The sequence below is a fragment of the Falco punctatus genome (genome assembly GCF_963210335.1).
Source record: "Falco punctatus genome assembly, chromosome: 4".
NCBI lineage: Eukaryota > Metazoa > Chordata > Aves > Falconiformes > Falconidae > Falco > Falco punctatus.
Genome location: NC_137583.1, coordinates 10,394,180 through 10,408,987, shown reverse-complemented (window position 1 = coordinate 10,408,987; position 14,808 = coordinate 10,394,180). Strand labels below are relative to the sequence as shown.

Sequence of the window (14,808 nt, the reverse complement as noted above, 5' to 3'; positions counted from 1 at the left end):
ACCGTCTGGTAACAGCTTTCATGAGTCCTTGAGTTCCAGGCATCCATCTACTCTCTGTTTTCTGGCATGGCAAAGCTTTCCACTCTTAGGGTGACAGAGCAAAAGTACTTTGTCGTCTGGAAAAATGCTTGAGAGAAGGCTTTTTGAGTGTTTTCATGTGTGTCTATTATGAAAGTTTTTTGCATCTATTTTTTTCTGTTGTTCTACTGCTTGTTCTGTCTTTCATGGGGTAGTGTGTTGTGTCCTTCACCTTGGTGTACATGGGCATTTCAGATCATGTAGAATGTTTAGAAAAAAAGTACAAAATCACATAACTCTTATGATAAAAATTTTCAGAGCTTTCTTACCAGAGACAGGCTTCTGCTGTTTTGCATCCTAACTGAAAGGATTTGGATGTTGTACACACTAGTTATGTTTGTATCTAGATATGAAAATTCTTGGCATCAGACTTCATGAATATGCAAAAGATCATAAATTACTATGGTAGTTAGGGGCATGGTTTAATGGTGGACTTGGCAGTGCTACGTTAATGGTTGGACTCGATTTTAAAGGTCTTTTCCAACCGAAATGATTCTGTGATTCTGTGATTTTCGTTATATTCAGCCCGTTATGGACCCAGATATATAACAGTTAAATTGTCTGAGGCAGTCTGGAAGGTTTTCCTTTTTACCTTAGCAATTCACCCACTTCCTTAGCCCACTGAAGTATTCAGCCCACAAAGTTTAGAATGAGCATGAGGCCATATTTATTTTGGTGAATAACTACTGACATAGTTAATATCTCTGATTCCAATTTGTCCACTATCAATACTAGGTTAGTTATTACTTATTTCTCTTTTAAAACAGCTTATATTTGCATCAGGGACAAGCTGTAGTTAAACTCCTCATTAATTCTCAGTTGTGTGTTAAATAAAAGCTGACTCACATAGTATAACTCATCTCAATTTTATTAGCAAAAATATCTTAATAATCTAATAGTCAATATTGACCAGAATGTTCTTTTCTTTTACAGGTGGCTTTAGATTTGTGGGAAGATCTAAAAATTTGTAAAGAAGGTCAGAAAGAGTGGCTTATTAAAAAAATAAATGAGTCCCAGTTCATCATCATTGTGTGTTCCAAGGGCATGAAATACTTTGTTGAAAAAAGGAACTGGAAACACAGAGGGGTAACCAAAGATGCAGGAAAAGGAGAGCTCTTTCTGTTTGCTGTGTTGACTGTTGCAGAGAAGCTTCGTCAAGCAAAGCAGAATTCAAATGACCTCTGCAAGTTCATTGCAGTCTATTTTGATTACTCCTGTGAAGGAGACATCCCTGGTATTCTGGATCTCAGTACAAAATACAAACTCATGGACAATCTCCCTCAGCTGTATTCACATTTACACTCCAGAGATCCTACTGTACAGGACTCAGAGGCATGTCCTGTTAACATTAGTAAAAGGAATTATTTCAGGAGCAAATCTGGGAGGTCGCTTTATGTTGCCATTTGCAATATGCATCAGTTCATTGATCAGGAACCAGACTGGTTTGAGAAACAATTTATTCCCTTCCCTCCACCTTCATTACATTACTCAGAGCCTGTTATGGAAAAGTTTGATTCAGGCTTGGTTTTAAATGACTTAGTGAATAAGCAGGTGATGGATGGCGATTTTTACCTGAAAACAGATGCAAATATTATTTCGGTGGCCAATTCAGACTCTCACTGTATAATTCAGCACTTAAACCTTGGAGAAGACACAGAAACTCAGGACATTCAAGGTGGTGGCAGCTTTGTTCTTCAGCCGTTGTTGCATGTTGTTAAAGCTTCAAATCTTAAAGATATGCCTCGAGATTCTGGAATCTATGATTCATCTGTTCCTTCATCTGAATTATCCTTATCTTTAATGGAAGGACTATTGACAGACCAAATTGAAACATCTTCCATTACAGGAAGTGTTTCTTCATCATCAGGTTTAGGTAAGATAACCCTGCAGTGTTTCAAAAATCATATTCAGTTATTGTGAGTGTATTTCTGCCATCTCAAAATACTTTTAAGATAATATGTGAGGAACCGTATAGATGGCTGCAGAAAAAGGTAATGGTAAAAATGATAGGTTTTAAGTCACTTCTGAAAAATTACTCTCTTCCTTAACTTGGGGGGTGGGGTGGGGGGAAGGGATGGGATTCTTAGCTAATTAAGATTTCACTAGAATTCCATTAATAAGTCACTTCTCATTAATTGACCTACTATTGGAGAGATGGGTTCTTTCTTCCAGGGACCTCCCCGGCAGCTGGGATACTCAGCTTACAGCTGTGTGGTTGTTAAACCAAGAGGGTGATACGGCGAAGCATTCTTACAGAACAGCCATGAATCTAAAAGTGACATCCTATCTGCTCCAGCACATACTAGAACCGTTAGAGCTATAGTCTGTACTGTGGCTAACTCACGTTTCAGAATGACATTAGGCTTCTCATCAGATACGCGGCTGGGGGGAATGACCACATGGGCTTCAGTGGGAGAATTTAAATGCTTGCAAGACACTCTCCAACATAGGTATGCAGCTTAGATGCCTACGGTTTGAAGGTGTAAATATTCCCACAGACTATCTCAAAAGCTGATCTGACCTTTGTAGTTGGAGTACATTGATCTGGTATCACAACTACATCAGAGTGAAATGGATTTATTATTATTATTATCATTATTATTATTATTATTATTATTATTATTATTATTATTATTATTCAGATTAAGTCATAAATACTGTTTGGTGCCAGAATTATCTTGGGCTGAGAGATGTAGGTGTTGATTTACAGATATAGCATCTCTATCTAGGGTAGATGTTAGGCTTTTCTCTTGGATAAATGGATTATTTATTATTATTATTATTGTTATTATTCAGATAAGTCATAAATAATGTTTGGTGCCAGAATTATCCTGGGCTGAGAGATGTAGGTGTTGATTTACAGATATAGCATCTCTATCTATAGGGTAGATAGTCTATAAGACAAAATAACTAAGATCTGAAAACTTTTCAGGGAGAAAAAATCACAGATTTACTGATTTAATTAAATAAGCTACAAATACACAGTTACTGTTTCAGAATTAATATTATATTCTTTAATTTCCTGCCGTCTTCTAATCTGGCCTTTTCTCACATTTGTGGGAAAAAATACAGATGATAAACCGTAAAGGTTCTAGTGCTGGATGAAACTAGGATGCTAGTTGAAAATCTGTGGCCTTTTGGTAAGAATGCCTTTCCAGTATTCCCTTCCTGATTCAATCGTGGAGCTGTCAGCTGGGTATCCCAGCTGCCGGGCAGTCACTGGAAGAAAGAGGCAGTCTGTGCAGTAATTAATTCTCAAGTCACATAGCTACTTGTTAGCATGTTTCAGTTACGGAGGTTAAACATTGTAGCATTAGCGTTGGCTCTTAACACTGATGTTCCAGTATCTTAGGAAACCACAGGTTTGGTTTTCCAGTTCACTGTCCTTGTCCAAAGACCACCCTGACTCTCACTCAAACCTCCCCTCAACCAAAACCACAGTCCTAGTTAGGTACAGGGAACAAAGGAGACAGTATCTAGAGCTGAGCATCATCTGCCTATTAGAGTGCAACCCATTAAATCTTTTTAGAGTCCCAGACATACAAAATACTTATATGCCTAATAACTGGAGGAGTAGATAGATTTTTTTTTTTTAGCTTTTATTCTTGTTCTAAGAATAACCTTGGACATGCCTAGGTTATTACTCTGAATTCACAGTACCATTTCTGTTCTGGCTACCTGTTTTTTACCCATTACTTGGTGAGAACAGCAGTGAATAGCTCTGTCATTTAACATCTTCAGGTGGAGCTTTCCTTTCTTCTTTAAAGGCCAGTTTGATTTCATCTTCTGAATTAAAATCGTAAGTCACATGATTTGTAATACTTTCTGTCTTTCAGTGCAGTTCATGTGCAGACTACTGATCTGCAAAGAAAAGATTCTCAGAGATCATCAACTGCAGTTCAAACCAGCTTAATTTTGAGGAAGTACCAAGAACTAAACCTTTGCTAGGTCCATTCACTAATAAGGTCTTCCCTAAGCAGCCCTGCCTGGGCAGAAAATTTGTATTGATTCATTAGATAAGGGGTTGCTGAGCATGGTAGTTCAGCCTCATGAAAGTATGGCATTATGATCCGGAGTGGGTTTTTTCTAAGTTTTCTTTGCATTGTTTCTAAAATGTTGACCAAATACAAAATCAGTGTTTCAGTTAATGAATCTCACTTTTTTTTTTCCTTTTTATAGGGGAAGAAGAACCTCCTGTAATCACCGCTACAAAATTTTTAGTGCCTGGAATCTGTAAAGCAGAACTTCATTGCCATATCCATACTGATGAACTCCAGGCGATTGCTCCTTTATAATACATTACAATGTTGTTATGCATTGCCACTTTATCAACAGCCTCTGTTTGTGCGTCAACTACCACACTGTCTCAGCACTAAATCTACTTGAAGGACCAAATACTCTCTGAAGATCTGTTATTCCTAAGGGATTTCTTTTATGGCCAGTAAACTTGAATCTGTTGATCTTTATATGAAGTCTTTCATGGTTTGAAAAATGCAGCATGGAAAAATAGATGGGAATACATTTCAAAATTATTATGACTAATTTACATGTCGTGATACTACAGTGTTTACAGATGCCGTAATAAAAATTGACTTTTTCGGCTAGAAATAATATTGCAACTGGACATAAAATAGCTTGGAACATTAGTAAATTTTGTAGTCCAGCCTCTAGTTTTAAGTGCTGACATACTTGATGGCAGGAGTGTTGTGGTGAATGAGAGCAGGATTGTTTTCAGAAGCAAGATAAAATACCAAAGGTGAGATCAAGAACTCCATATCAGAAGAAATAATTTTCTTTTAGAAATGTTTGAGCTCCTTTCCTGCAGTCTCCTCTCTTTCCCAAATGTTAATGTATTTAATGTCAGATAAGGGCAGGTCTCCCTCTTCTGTATGATTTTTCTATCTCTTCTCCACAATCCGTCTAGTTATGACTCACAAGTAGTACCACACTGAGTCTGAACTGTCATTTTTATAATAGACAAAAATACAGATCCTGCATATGCTGAGTGATACCGTGGAAACAAAATTTCCTGTTTTCTTCCTGGAAGGGCTAATATAAATAATACTTTAAATAGATTGGGGAAGAGTTGCCAAATTTTTTATTTAAGACATTGTTCAGGAGTTGTTCAGCCATGAGATTAGTATGCTTTATGGGGGATTTCATATTATCCTTCAATGACATGCTGCTACAAAATCGCCTGGTGTAAAACAAATTAAGACAGGCATGAGTACTTCGTTCTGTTTTAAGCCAACCAGTAAACAGAACCCATGAGTTATTTTGCAATTCACACTACTTATCATTGCTTAAAGATTAAGGTAGTATAATGCTACTAGTATTGTAATACTACTAGTGTTACATTAACAAAAAATGCTAAAACTACAACTGGACATGTTTACATAAAGACATGGAGCATGCGTGTCCTTTCTTCTGCAGTGACCAGGTAGGTGTACCATCATCCAAAATCTCTGCTGTCTCTAGAGAACAACTTTTCATAAGTAAAACCCATCTATGTAACTGCAGTTGTAGGCATTATTATAACAAACATGATAACAGCAAATAATAAAGGACACCTTAGCAATGTGTTTCTGCTAATTTTGCTCATGGAGTCAGATTCTGTCTCGTTTAACCTGTCTTCACATTCCACTAACAGGTTGCTTTACATCAAGGGAGAACTTGAACACCTGAAATACTCTCTCAGTTTTGGTAGATGAGAATTAGCTCTTGCTAATAACTGTTACATTGTATTACCCATTTCAATAGCATGAGATAGAACTGTTAAACTGGTGATGGTTTCGGCTGAGTAACTTTAAAGCTCCTGGGTACTTTTTTCATCAGTTTATATTTAATTATTTGAATTTCCAAACAAAAGACTTGCAATTGTTGTCACAGGTGGAGTAAGAGAGTGCTGTGACGGTTATTTGAATATAACCATCGATGGCATGACTCTGGCATGCTTCACAATTGTGATGAGGAATTCTGTGATCAACTAGATGTATGCGTCAGATTTGGAGGGCCTTGTCCATTAATGTAATGTTCCTTACTTTTTCTGTTTTCTGAATTTGAAAGAACACTAACTGGAAAACCTGAAACTCACAATAGCTAAGTAAGTTTAGGTAGTTTTACATACATGGTGAATCATCTGCACCTTTTTTTTTTGTATGCTGTGCCTTGGGCTGTACTGAAGGCACAGTTCTTCATGTGTTTCCGTTTTTTGAAATTGAAAAATACCTAGGTCAAACCAGGCAGAAAAATCTAGAGGTAAATGCTCTTCCACTAAATCCAGCTATGAAGGATCCTGGTTCAGTGTATTTCTTACCATTTTACTAAAGAGTTTGCATTGATAAGAGACAGGCAGAAAGGTTACAAAATTTGTGTGCTGGAGAGCTGCTGTGCATAGAAATGCCAAAGCTGGAAAACATGAGGAGGCAGCAATTTCTTAGCAGTTAGCTGGTGATGGTAATGCTGCTTTCCTCAGTGGAAAGTCCCAGCTCACATACTGTTAATTTGTGCTAGAGTAAAGATTGGGAAGATTTCCTGGTTCTGTTAAATTTAGTAGCAGAACTGATAGTACTTAATGGAATTAAGTTTTCATTTCGAGCTCCAAGAAGGCTCAGTTTTGAAAATAGACAAAGCAATTGCACAAAGAATCACTTGTCATTAATGTTGTTTTTATTTTTATTTCTTCAAAATTTGCTGTACAATCCCACAAACCTTTTTTTATTTTCATTTTTTTAAATTATAAAAGGTCTATGCAGATGCCAGTCAAGTCTGTTGGGGTGGGGCAGTTGGAAGAAAAGAACAATTCCTTCATTATTTCTTGGCATAAGGTGGAAACAGCATATTAAATGTCCTCAGAAGAAAGACAATGTAATTAATTGAAAATTTAGAGTAGGACAGCCCACACTTGAAGTATACAAAACTGAGGAAAGTAATACTTAATCTGATTTAGTGTAGCTTTCTTACAAAGCCATGGTGCTTATAAAAAAAAAACAGAAAAATATTGTGTATATTGAGATGCTGGAAGGACATCATACTGAATTTGCAAGAATTCTGTATTTTCCCTCCAGTAAGAATAACAGCAAAAATCCTTGTAAAAAAAGAATAAAACAATGTTAACACATGTATTAGAGGTTAGCTTACTACTATTTTCAGGCATTAGTAAACTCTAGAAACAGAATGTTAATGGTGAAAGGATCCCTTTAATTCCTACTAGACTCAAGTGCGTGGACATTGTTTGGATGTTTTAAAATGTATTTTCTGGGAGGGTGGAAAAACCTTTGGAAAGCTGAAGGTTCAAGATATAGCAGTGTGTTCAGCATTTTGAATGAGAAGTGTACTTGTTGCTGTAATTTGTACCTGTACATAAACACAACAACTGTTGAAAATAGAATGCAGCTGACATTTGCAGAAGTAAAATTTTTATGATACTACAATTTAGAAGTTAAATATCAAAATAAAACATTTTTGTTCAGTTTCTTTCATTTGACTTTTCTTAGTACTGTAAGAAGGCTTGTCTTAAGAGTGCAATAGTTTTATCCAAAAGACTTTTAATGCAGTTATGCATACCACACGAACCAGGTTCTCTGACCGCTCTTCATATTCTACATCTGGAAGTGAAACAGATATTTTGGTGGGTGTTTAATACAGTCAAGCAACAGTAAAAAAATTTTAATTTTCTAAAACTTTTGTATTGGACAGATTGGGTCTGATTTATTTATTTTTTTTTAGTAAAAACTGCCTTAATATGATTTGAACTAACTACTTTTCCTTTATCCTTCTTGAAGGTCTCCTAGCAGTACATGGTTCTGCATGTCAAGTGAAACCTATCCATGTCAACTACAAAACTATAATAACCTGGATTGGATTGATTTTATCAAAGAAGGTGTGATAATTACCTAAGATTTTATATGCTTTTTGTTTTCATCCAAGTGGATTTCAAAGCACTGTTCTAGCCAATGAACCCTGCAAACTAATTTCAGGGATAAGCCTTGTATTCCTAATGTTGCTCAGGTAAATGAAGGTTTTTTTAATGAACTCTTGGTCTAGCACGATCAAGCTTACAATGCTATAGAAAAATCTGTAATGAGTCAGTAAAACTTGTTATTATCAAAGGCTCGAACTGCTTAATATCAGATAGTTTGCATACACATTAGCTATGTTAAATTTACAGGATGATGTTTATACCCGTTGTCTTCTTTGGGCCTTGTATCCCACAATTCCTAATTCTGCTTTATCACCAGGTAAATCAGAGACATTTTGAAGGGTCACAAAGCATGTGAATAGATGCATTAATAATTCAAAAGAGAATTTGATAAGTTACTTCTCTTTATCTGAACTGGACTTACTTCAGATGTGTTATCCATGTGCATACTCTGCGTTCGTAATCTCTGTATCCTCTGTCTGGGACCCCCGTACATGAGGGACTTCGTGGTTGAAAGAAAAGGGAAAGATCTTGCTCAGGGTTTTATACCTTCAGTTTAAAACATGAGAAAGATAGGTTTTGATATGACTGTGCATATGGGTAATACATCTTGAAAATCTTAGGTAAGCTCTCATTTTTCTTTTTTAAAAAATCGCGAATTTAAACATTGTGGTGACTTGATACTGGAAATCCCCTAAGGGAAAAAAAAAAACAAACCACCAAACCAACATGCAACAACAAATGCTTTTTGAGTAACAGTGAAAAAGCATGCACTGCACACAATATCTGCATTCAAACCATAACTGGTCAGACCCAAATTGTTTCTAAAAGGTCTGAAGTTAAAGACTGTGCTATGGATCAGTTAAGAAATTTTTCCTTCTATCTGCTATTTTACTTGCTATCATCTGTTGCTGTTTCTAAGACTCATAAAACCCAGAACAATGGTCAATTTATATTTTTTATAATGGGATACAATTCCATTCTCTGTTTTCTTAGAACTGAGTTAATAAAGTCTGATTTACCTATGATGTTTATTTTTATGGGCAGCTGCACTGTTGGCATGATTTCATATATACATAGCAGGCCATGGAGAAAGTAGGGATTGGTCATACTGTCCTGTTAACAAAAAGTATAGGAAAAAGGAAATGTTCTTTCCTTGGTGTCAGATGGCACCTAGATGACCAGAAATTGAGGAGGTTGCCCATACCTACCTCAGTGCTAAAAGCTCAGATTTTAGTGATTTTTGCTATTTTACTCTGGTGCAGATACTTTGGGAAGGCTGGGAGCCTGAAAACATTAATGTGAAAATACGAAAGACACTGGGGGCAGGTGGGAGGAGCCTAGTTATATTTAGTTAGATACAATAATTTATAATAAACTATTAATAGACATAATAGGGTTTTTTTTTGTGCAAGAAGGAATTAACATCTGGAGAATTTTCTTGATCATTTAACAGAGTTCATTTTTAATGGGTAGGGAGCTGTAACATTCAAGGCTGATTTACCACAGAAGCCAAACTACCTTGTGTCCAGACTCTGCTGGTCGCTCACAGGCCTTGACAATAGGTGGAAGATTGAACTAGCGTGAGTCAGTGTATGGAATGCTGTCCTGTTGGGCTGCTGATATCGTTGGAATTCTAACTATTCAGTTGCTGCTGGTGTGCAAAAAGCTCTATTTGAAGAGAGACCGTCTTTGTTGATTATATGACTCAGGTGAATGTATTTCATAATAGTCTATTGAATTGGTATTTTTTCTCCACAGGGCAAGCATGCATCTGTGGTTTCACCTACTTGTAAATGCAGTAACACCTGTACTCCCTGTGCAAATTCTGTTATTAACCCTTTTTGACTGTAAATCAACACCACATTGTTCACATAACTTGATATGAATTTCTGTAATGGCCAACCACGTTTATGATGAAATTTTACTCTATCAAAAATATTCGGCTGTGGATAATCATAATTTCGTAGTACAACATTTCTTACTAATAGACATGGAACTCAAGATTATACAAAGGGCCTGGGAGACTGTTAAGGTGTGTTTCCTGTATCAGAATAATGCACCCTTTGGAGGCTATACTCTTGCCTTTGATTGGAATATTGACTATTGCCAACAACTGCAGACCAAGAGTTCTTATTACCTCTGACAGTACACTAAAATCACAGATCAAACCTAAAAATAGAAGTTACCTCTTCCATGGCTGAGAAAATTTTATGTCTAACGCAATTACAGAGGATTAAACTTGTCAGAAGACTGGATGCCTAGCATAGCAAAAGGCAAAATTAAACACTTGGAGAACGGACTTTTTTACGTAGTTACCAACCAAACTGTGTTTCAAAAACAAAAGTTCCCAGAAGGATTTTGTATCGAGGAAACGAGTACCAAGAATATTTTCAGGCAGATAGCTACTGCCTGGTGAAAGTAATTTGCAGTGCAAGCTGCAGAACAACAATCACAATATAAAAGTCTTTCAGTAACATTTTCTAAGCCTTTTATGAATGCTGTGGCCACACCCTTTTTAGTAATGTTTTATTTCTCCGATGATTCAGCCAATTTCAGTGGGTCTGGTTATGAAATCAGATACCAACAATGTGAGTGGGACATACATCAGAGGAGCTGTTTGGTGTGTCACATGTCAGATTTTTTTTCCTCACAAGTTCACAACTGGGGATATAAAGGCCATAAACAAGTGGTTTTATCCTCATTTTACATGAGAAATGAATAGGAACTAGGTAAGAAATGGAGCCACTGCAGAACAGAGATGAGGCTGGTGTCAGCTGAAGACAGAATGCCGGGATTCATGTCTTGAACCATGATGATGCTTCTTTCAACAGTGTGTAACCAGTGAGTGTATTTGATTAGAGAGATGATTATTGCAGCTTTTGCTATTTTGCAATAACCTGTGTGAAAGGACAATCAACAGGGCATTGTTTTATGCTCCAGAGTTCTGTGGCAGCACTGCAGAGTCACCTACTGATGGAGCATGGTGGGAAACGGAGGGAGGCACACCAAGAGAAGGAAGAGGTAGATTTGGGGCAGATGTTAAGCAATGTGCTTTATTTCCTCTACAACAACTCACAGAGACCTCCAAAGTGTGAGTGAGTTACCTTCGGGCAGCCTTTGATGGACTCTGCAGGGGCCTGTTTCAGCCCCATAGAGCTCCTTAGCACTACTTCTCCTTTGGAAGTGCATTGTTCGATGTGAACCTGGTTTGCAGGAATAACTCCTTTATAATTTTGATGAAAATCAGGAGTGATTTCATTGCTGTCAGTTACATCATGCTGATTTCAAAATAATTGAAAGTAAGAACAGAATTAGACCTACTTGTCTTTAGCAATGTCTAATATAGGGGATGTACCCATAAAACTCATTAGTCATCAACAGAAAGGAAACAGTCTACTCTTTATTGTAGCTTTTGCAAACATGCCAAGGTGTCATTTAGGTGTTAGGAAGGAAACCACCATCTCTTTGCAGAATAGTTGGACAATGCTCAGCTACAGAGGGTGGAGTGAGAATTATAGTCACAATGAATCAGGAAAGCAGGGTAGGATTCTAAACTTTAGCCTCTTTGCTTAGACTGCTTTCAGACCTAAGAAATGCAGGTACATTTACTTGAATATTCCTGCTCTTAACATTAAATTGGCTTGTTAAAAACAAACTTTTTTTTTTAAAGTATAATTTTCAAATATCACTATCTTAAGATAAAGTTTTGGACTGAAGTAATAATACTTTTAACACTTGCACTCTATGTTTTGCATACTAAAGAAAATGTCATGCCTGTTAAGATTTAAAAATGGTGAACAAACCACAATTCCAAGTTGCGTTATAGAGTTAATTATCTCAAAAGCCAAGAACCAAAAATTAGTAATTACTAAAGTCTTAAATCTCCCTGGACAACATTTTTAGTTGAAGTGGTTGAGCATATTCTAGTATATTATATAATTACAGAATTTACAGCAACTAATTTTTCGTTCCCTGTGTACATAGCCATGTGGAAATTTTGAGGACACACAAAAGACACTAAAAAGTTAAAGGTCTCTAAACAGAGCATCTCTTCCCATTTCCTGATAATGAATTCCAAATTAAGTTAAAGCTGTCAGTTTCCTTTACAGGCATGAGAAGTCCTGAATAAAAACCAGACATTTACTCCCTGTTGCAGCTCTGCTTTTGTAACAGGCACCACTTTAGTGGCAGTACCAAAGCAGGGGATGGGATGACTCTTTTCTTGGCAGCAGCCATGATGAGGGCTTAACGTTTTGAGAACCCATCAGAAATTATCAGACCTGAGCAGCTTCAAGGGTTTCTCCATTCTGCTAATTATATTGACTGCTTAGAGCTCAGGTTTTGCCAGTAACACAGGGCCCATATGATTACAACGTAAGTCCCTGTGTAGCTAATTTTGCCATAGGTATAGAAAAGAGCCAGGTCCCCATAATACCTGTTTAATTGATGTGAATTGCTGCTTCAGGAGCAGAAAAAAAGGAGTTGTAAAACTACTATGGCATCTTGATGGCTGTTTTCCAGTTGAATTGTCCCTAGTTTAAAAAGAGTATTTCACCTTAAGAACCAGTTTCTTTGTGGCTTTTAATCCCAGAGTGTTTTCATATTGTGTAAAGTATAGTTCATAAATTACTTTAGTATCCCAAACTGAAGACATTGAATGGAATTTAAGGAATTTATTTTAAAGGAAACAAGGTATGACATCTATATGTCTATGTCTGTACTGCATTTCTAGCCTCAGCAATTTGAAACAACTGAAAGATTAAAACCCACCGCAAGATGTTAGGTTTGAAATGGGAAGCCTAATCATGCTTGAGAAATGCAAGTAACCGTTCTCTTTGAAATGTGTCTGGGCTACAAAATATGGTGAGCAGCTACTTTTTGTCTTTTATTATTGTTTTTTCACTGGCTGCTTTATGTTGGCAGTACTACTGCTGAAGAAGACATACCACCTACATTCCATTTAAATTTACGTTTATGTTAAGTGACATACTTGTTGATATTTATTATTACACTGAACCAGTGCCTGTACACTTCGGTAACAGAAAATAAGTTTATCTTTACCAGGCACAGTACAAATGCGTACCAGAGAGACAGTCTCTCACCTAAAGAGCTCAGAATCTACCTGCTTCACCTTCGCAGCCCGGTTTTCTTCTTCTGCTCTTTCTGGTGCTTTTCCATAGTGCTGCTTTCCTCCAAAACGGACGTGCCTATTGCCACCTGTAAATTCTTTATCACTATTTTCCTTAGGTTGTTGACCTAACGGGTTACTCCTGTTACTCTCCTGTGCAATTCCAGCGTGGAATTGGTGCTGTTTGCCTTCTTTTTGGTGAACCTTCCTCCCGAACCGGCCCGAACACCGGCGCGGCGGTGGGAAGGGACCGCCCGGGCGGGCGGCACACGCCGAGCAAAGCCCGCGGCACGGTCCCGGGCAGGGGGCGGCGGCCGGGACCCGGGACCCCTCTCACCTCGGGGGAGCGGCCGGGGCCGCTGCTGCGGAGACACCTACCCCGGGCCCGGACGGCGGCGCCGGGCCGAGGGGACGGTTGGCAGGGAGCCGGAGGGCCGGGCGCACCGCCGGGGAACGCGGGGGGGAGCTGGGAAGGCGGCGGGCGGGGCGGGGCGGGCTCGGGGGGCGGCGGGGGCCGGCACACACACGCGTCTCCTCCCCCGCCTGCCCTGACAGCCGCCGGGCCGGCCCTGCAGCCCCCCGCGTCCTGGCCGCTGCCCCTGCCCGGCCCCGGCGCCCTTGCTCGCTGCCGCCGGGTCCCTGCCGCGTCCCCGCCGGGGCGGCAGCTGCGGGAGCCGCATGCCGGGAGCCGAGGAGGCGCAGGAGGGTGCGAGGTAAGGCGCTGTCCCCTGCGCCCGGGCAGGGCGGCTGCCTGTCAGCGCTGGGGGGGGTCCGGCTCCTGCGGGGCACCTGGAGGCGTCCGGGCTGACCGCAAAGGTTGCGTTGTGCCTCCGGGGGGACCGCCGCCTTTTATGAGACACCAGCCGGAGCGGCTGGGGCTGGGGGTGCCCCGGCAGTTCGGGAAGGGGCTGCCGCCACCTCGGGGCGCGAAGGGGGGGGGGCTCCCTTCTCCCCCTCCATCCCCTCACGCCGTCGCCGCCCCGCGCGGTCCCTCAGCGCCGCCAGGCTCCGGCTCGCACGCGGCGGCGGGAGGCGCGCTCGCGCCCGGCAGCCCCCTGAGGGGCCCTGAGGGGGCGGGGGCGCGGGACCCGCTTCCTCTCAGGGCTCCGCAACCGTTTTGGGTTTTATATATTTATTTTCAAATTAACTTCTTTTGACGTTTATTTGGGGGCAAGCCCTCCACAAGTGTCAGTTTAGAAGGAAAACGCCGCGAAGGAAGGTGCCTGTTACCTCCTTCGAAACCCGTAATTGTTATTGGAAATAAGTTACTGGGGAGAGAGTCTGTGGGTCTGGGGTGCTTGACCCTCCGCTCAGCCTCCCCCCGCGGTGGAGGTGCTGGAGGTTTGTAGGCGAAGGAAAGCAGAAAAAACAAACGCGGAGCGTGATTACTCGGGCTTGTGAGGCCAGTCACAGCTGCCTCTGAACAGGCCGTGAGGGAGGCAACGCTCATTAGCTAATTAGCTTGGCAGGGATCGCTGTCCGCATTTACATAGTTAATGCTGGTGAAGGCACCTCTGGGGGAGAAGGTCGTTGGCGGCTGGCCCGGTTTTACCGATCACCTTAGTGATGCGGTTGACGGTGACCCGAACTTGTTATTTACTAAGGAACCATTTACATTAATACAAAAAATCCAACTTCGGTAGCTGGTGTCTTTATTTTTCTATATAGTTCTTAAATC

At 40.0% G+C, this 14,808-nt stretch overlaps 2 protein-coding genes across 5 annotated transcripts in view; both read left to right on the top strand.

The window, feature by feature from the left end:
• The window catches only part of IL17RD (interleukin 17 receptor D), a 73,667-nt gene extending 66,113 nt beyond the window's left edge, over window positions 1-7,554 (top strand). For all 3 annotated transcript variants that reach the window (XM_080384999.1, XM_080384998.1, XM_080385000.1), the window contains exons 12-13: window positions 1,012-1,951; window positions 4,258-7,554. In XM_080384999.1, coding sequence (XP_080241125.1) covers window positions 1,012-1,951; window positions 4,258-4,373 — 1,056 coding nt within the window. In that variant the 3' untranslated portion in view covers window positions 4,374-7,554. The remainder of the gene's footprint in view (window positions 1-1,011; window positions 1,952-4,257) is intronic.
• Window positions 7,555-7,664: 110 nt separating this feature from the next.
• Window positions 7,665-14,808, top strand: part of ARHGEF3 (Rho guanine nucleotide exchange factor 3) — a 156,926-nt gene continuing 149,782 nt past the window's right edge. For both annotated transcript variants that reach the window (XM_080385015.1, XM_080385013.1), the window contains exon 1: window positions 7,665-13,843. In XM_080385015.1, coding sequence (XP_080241141.1) covers window positions 13,809-13,843 — 35 coding nt within the window. In that variant the 5' untranslated portion in view covers window positions 7,665-13,808. The remainder of the gene's footprint in view (window positions 13,844-14,808) is intronic.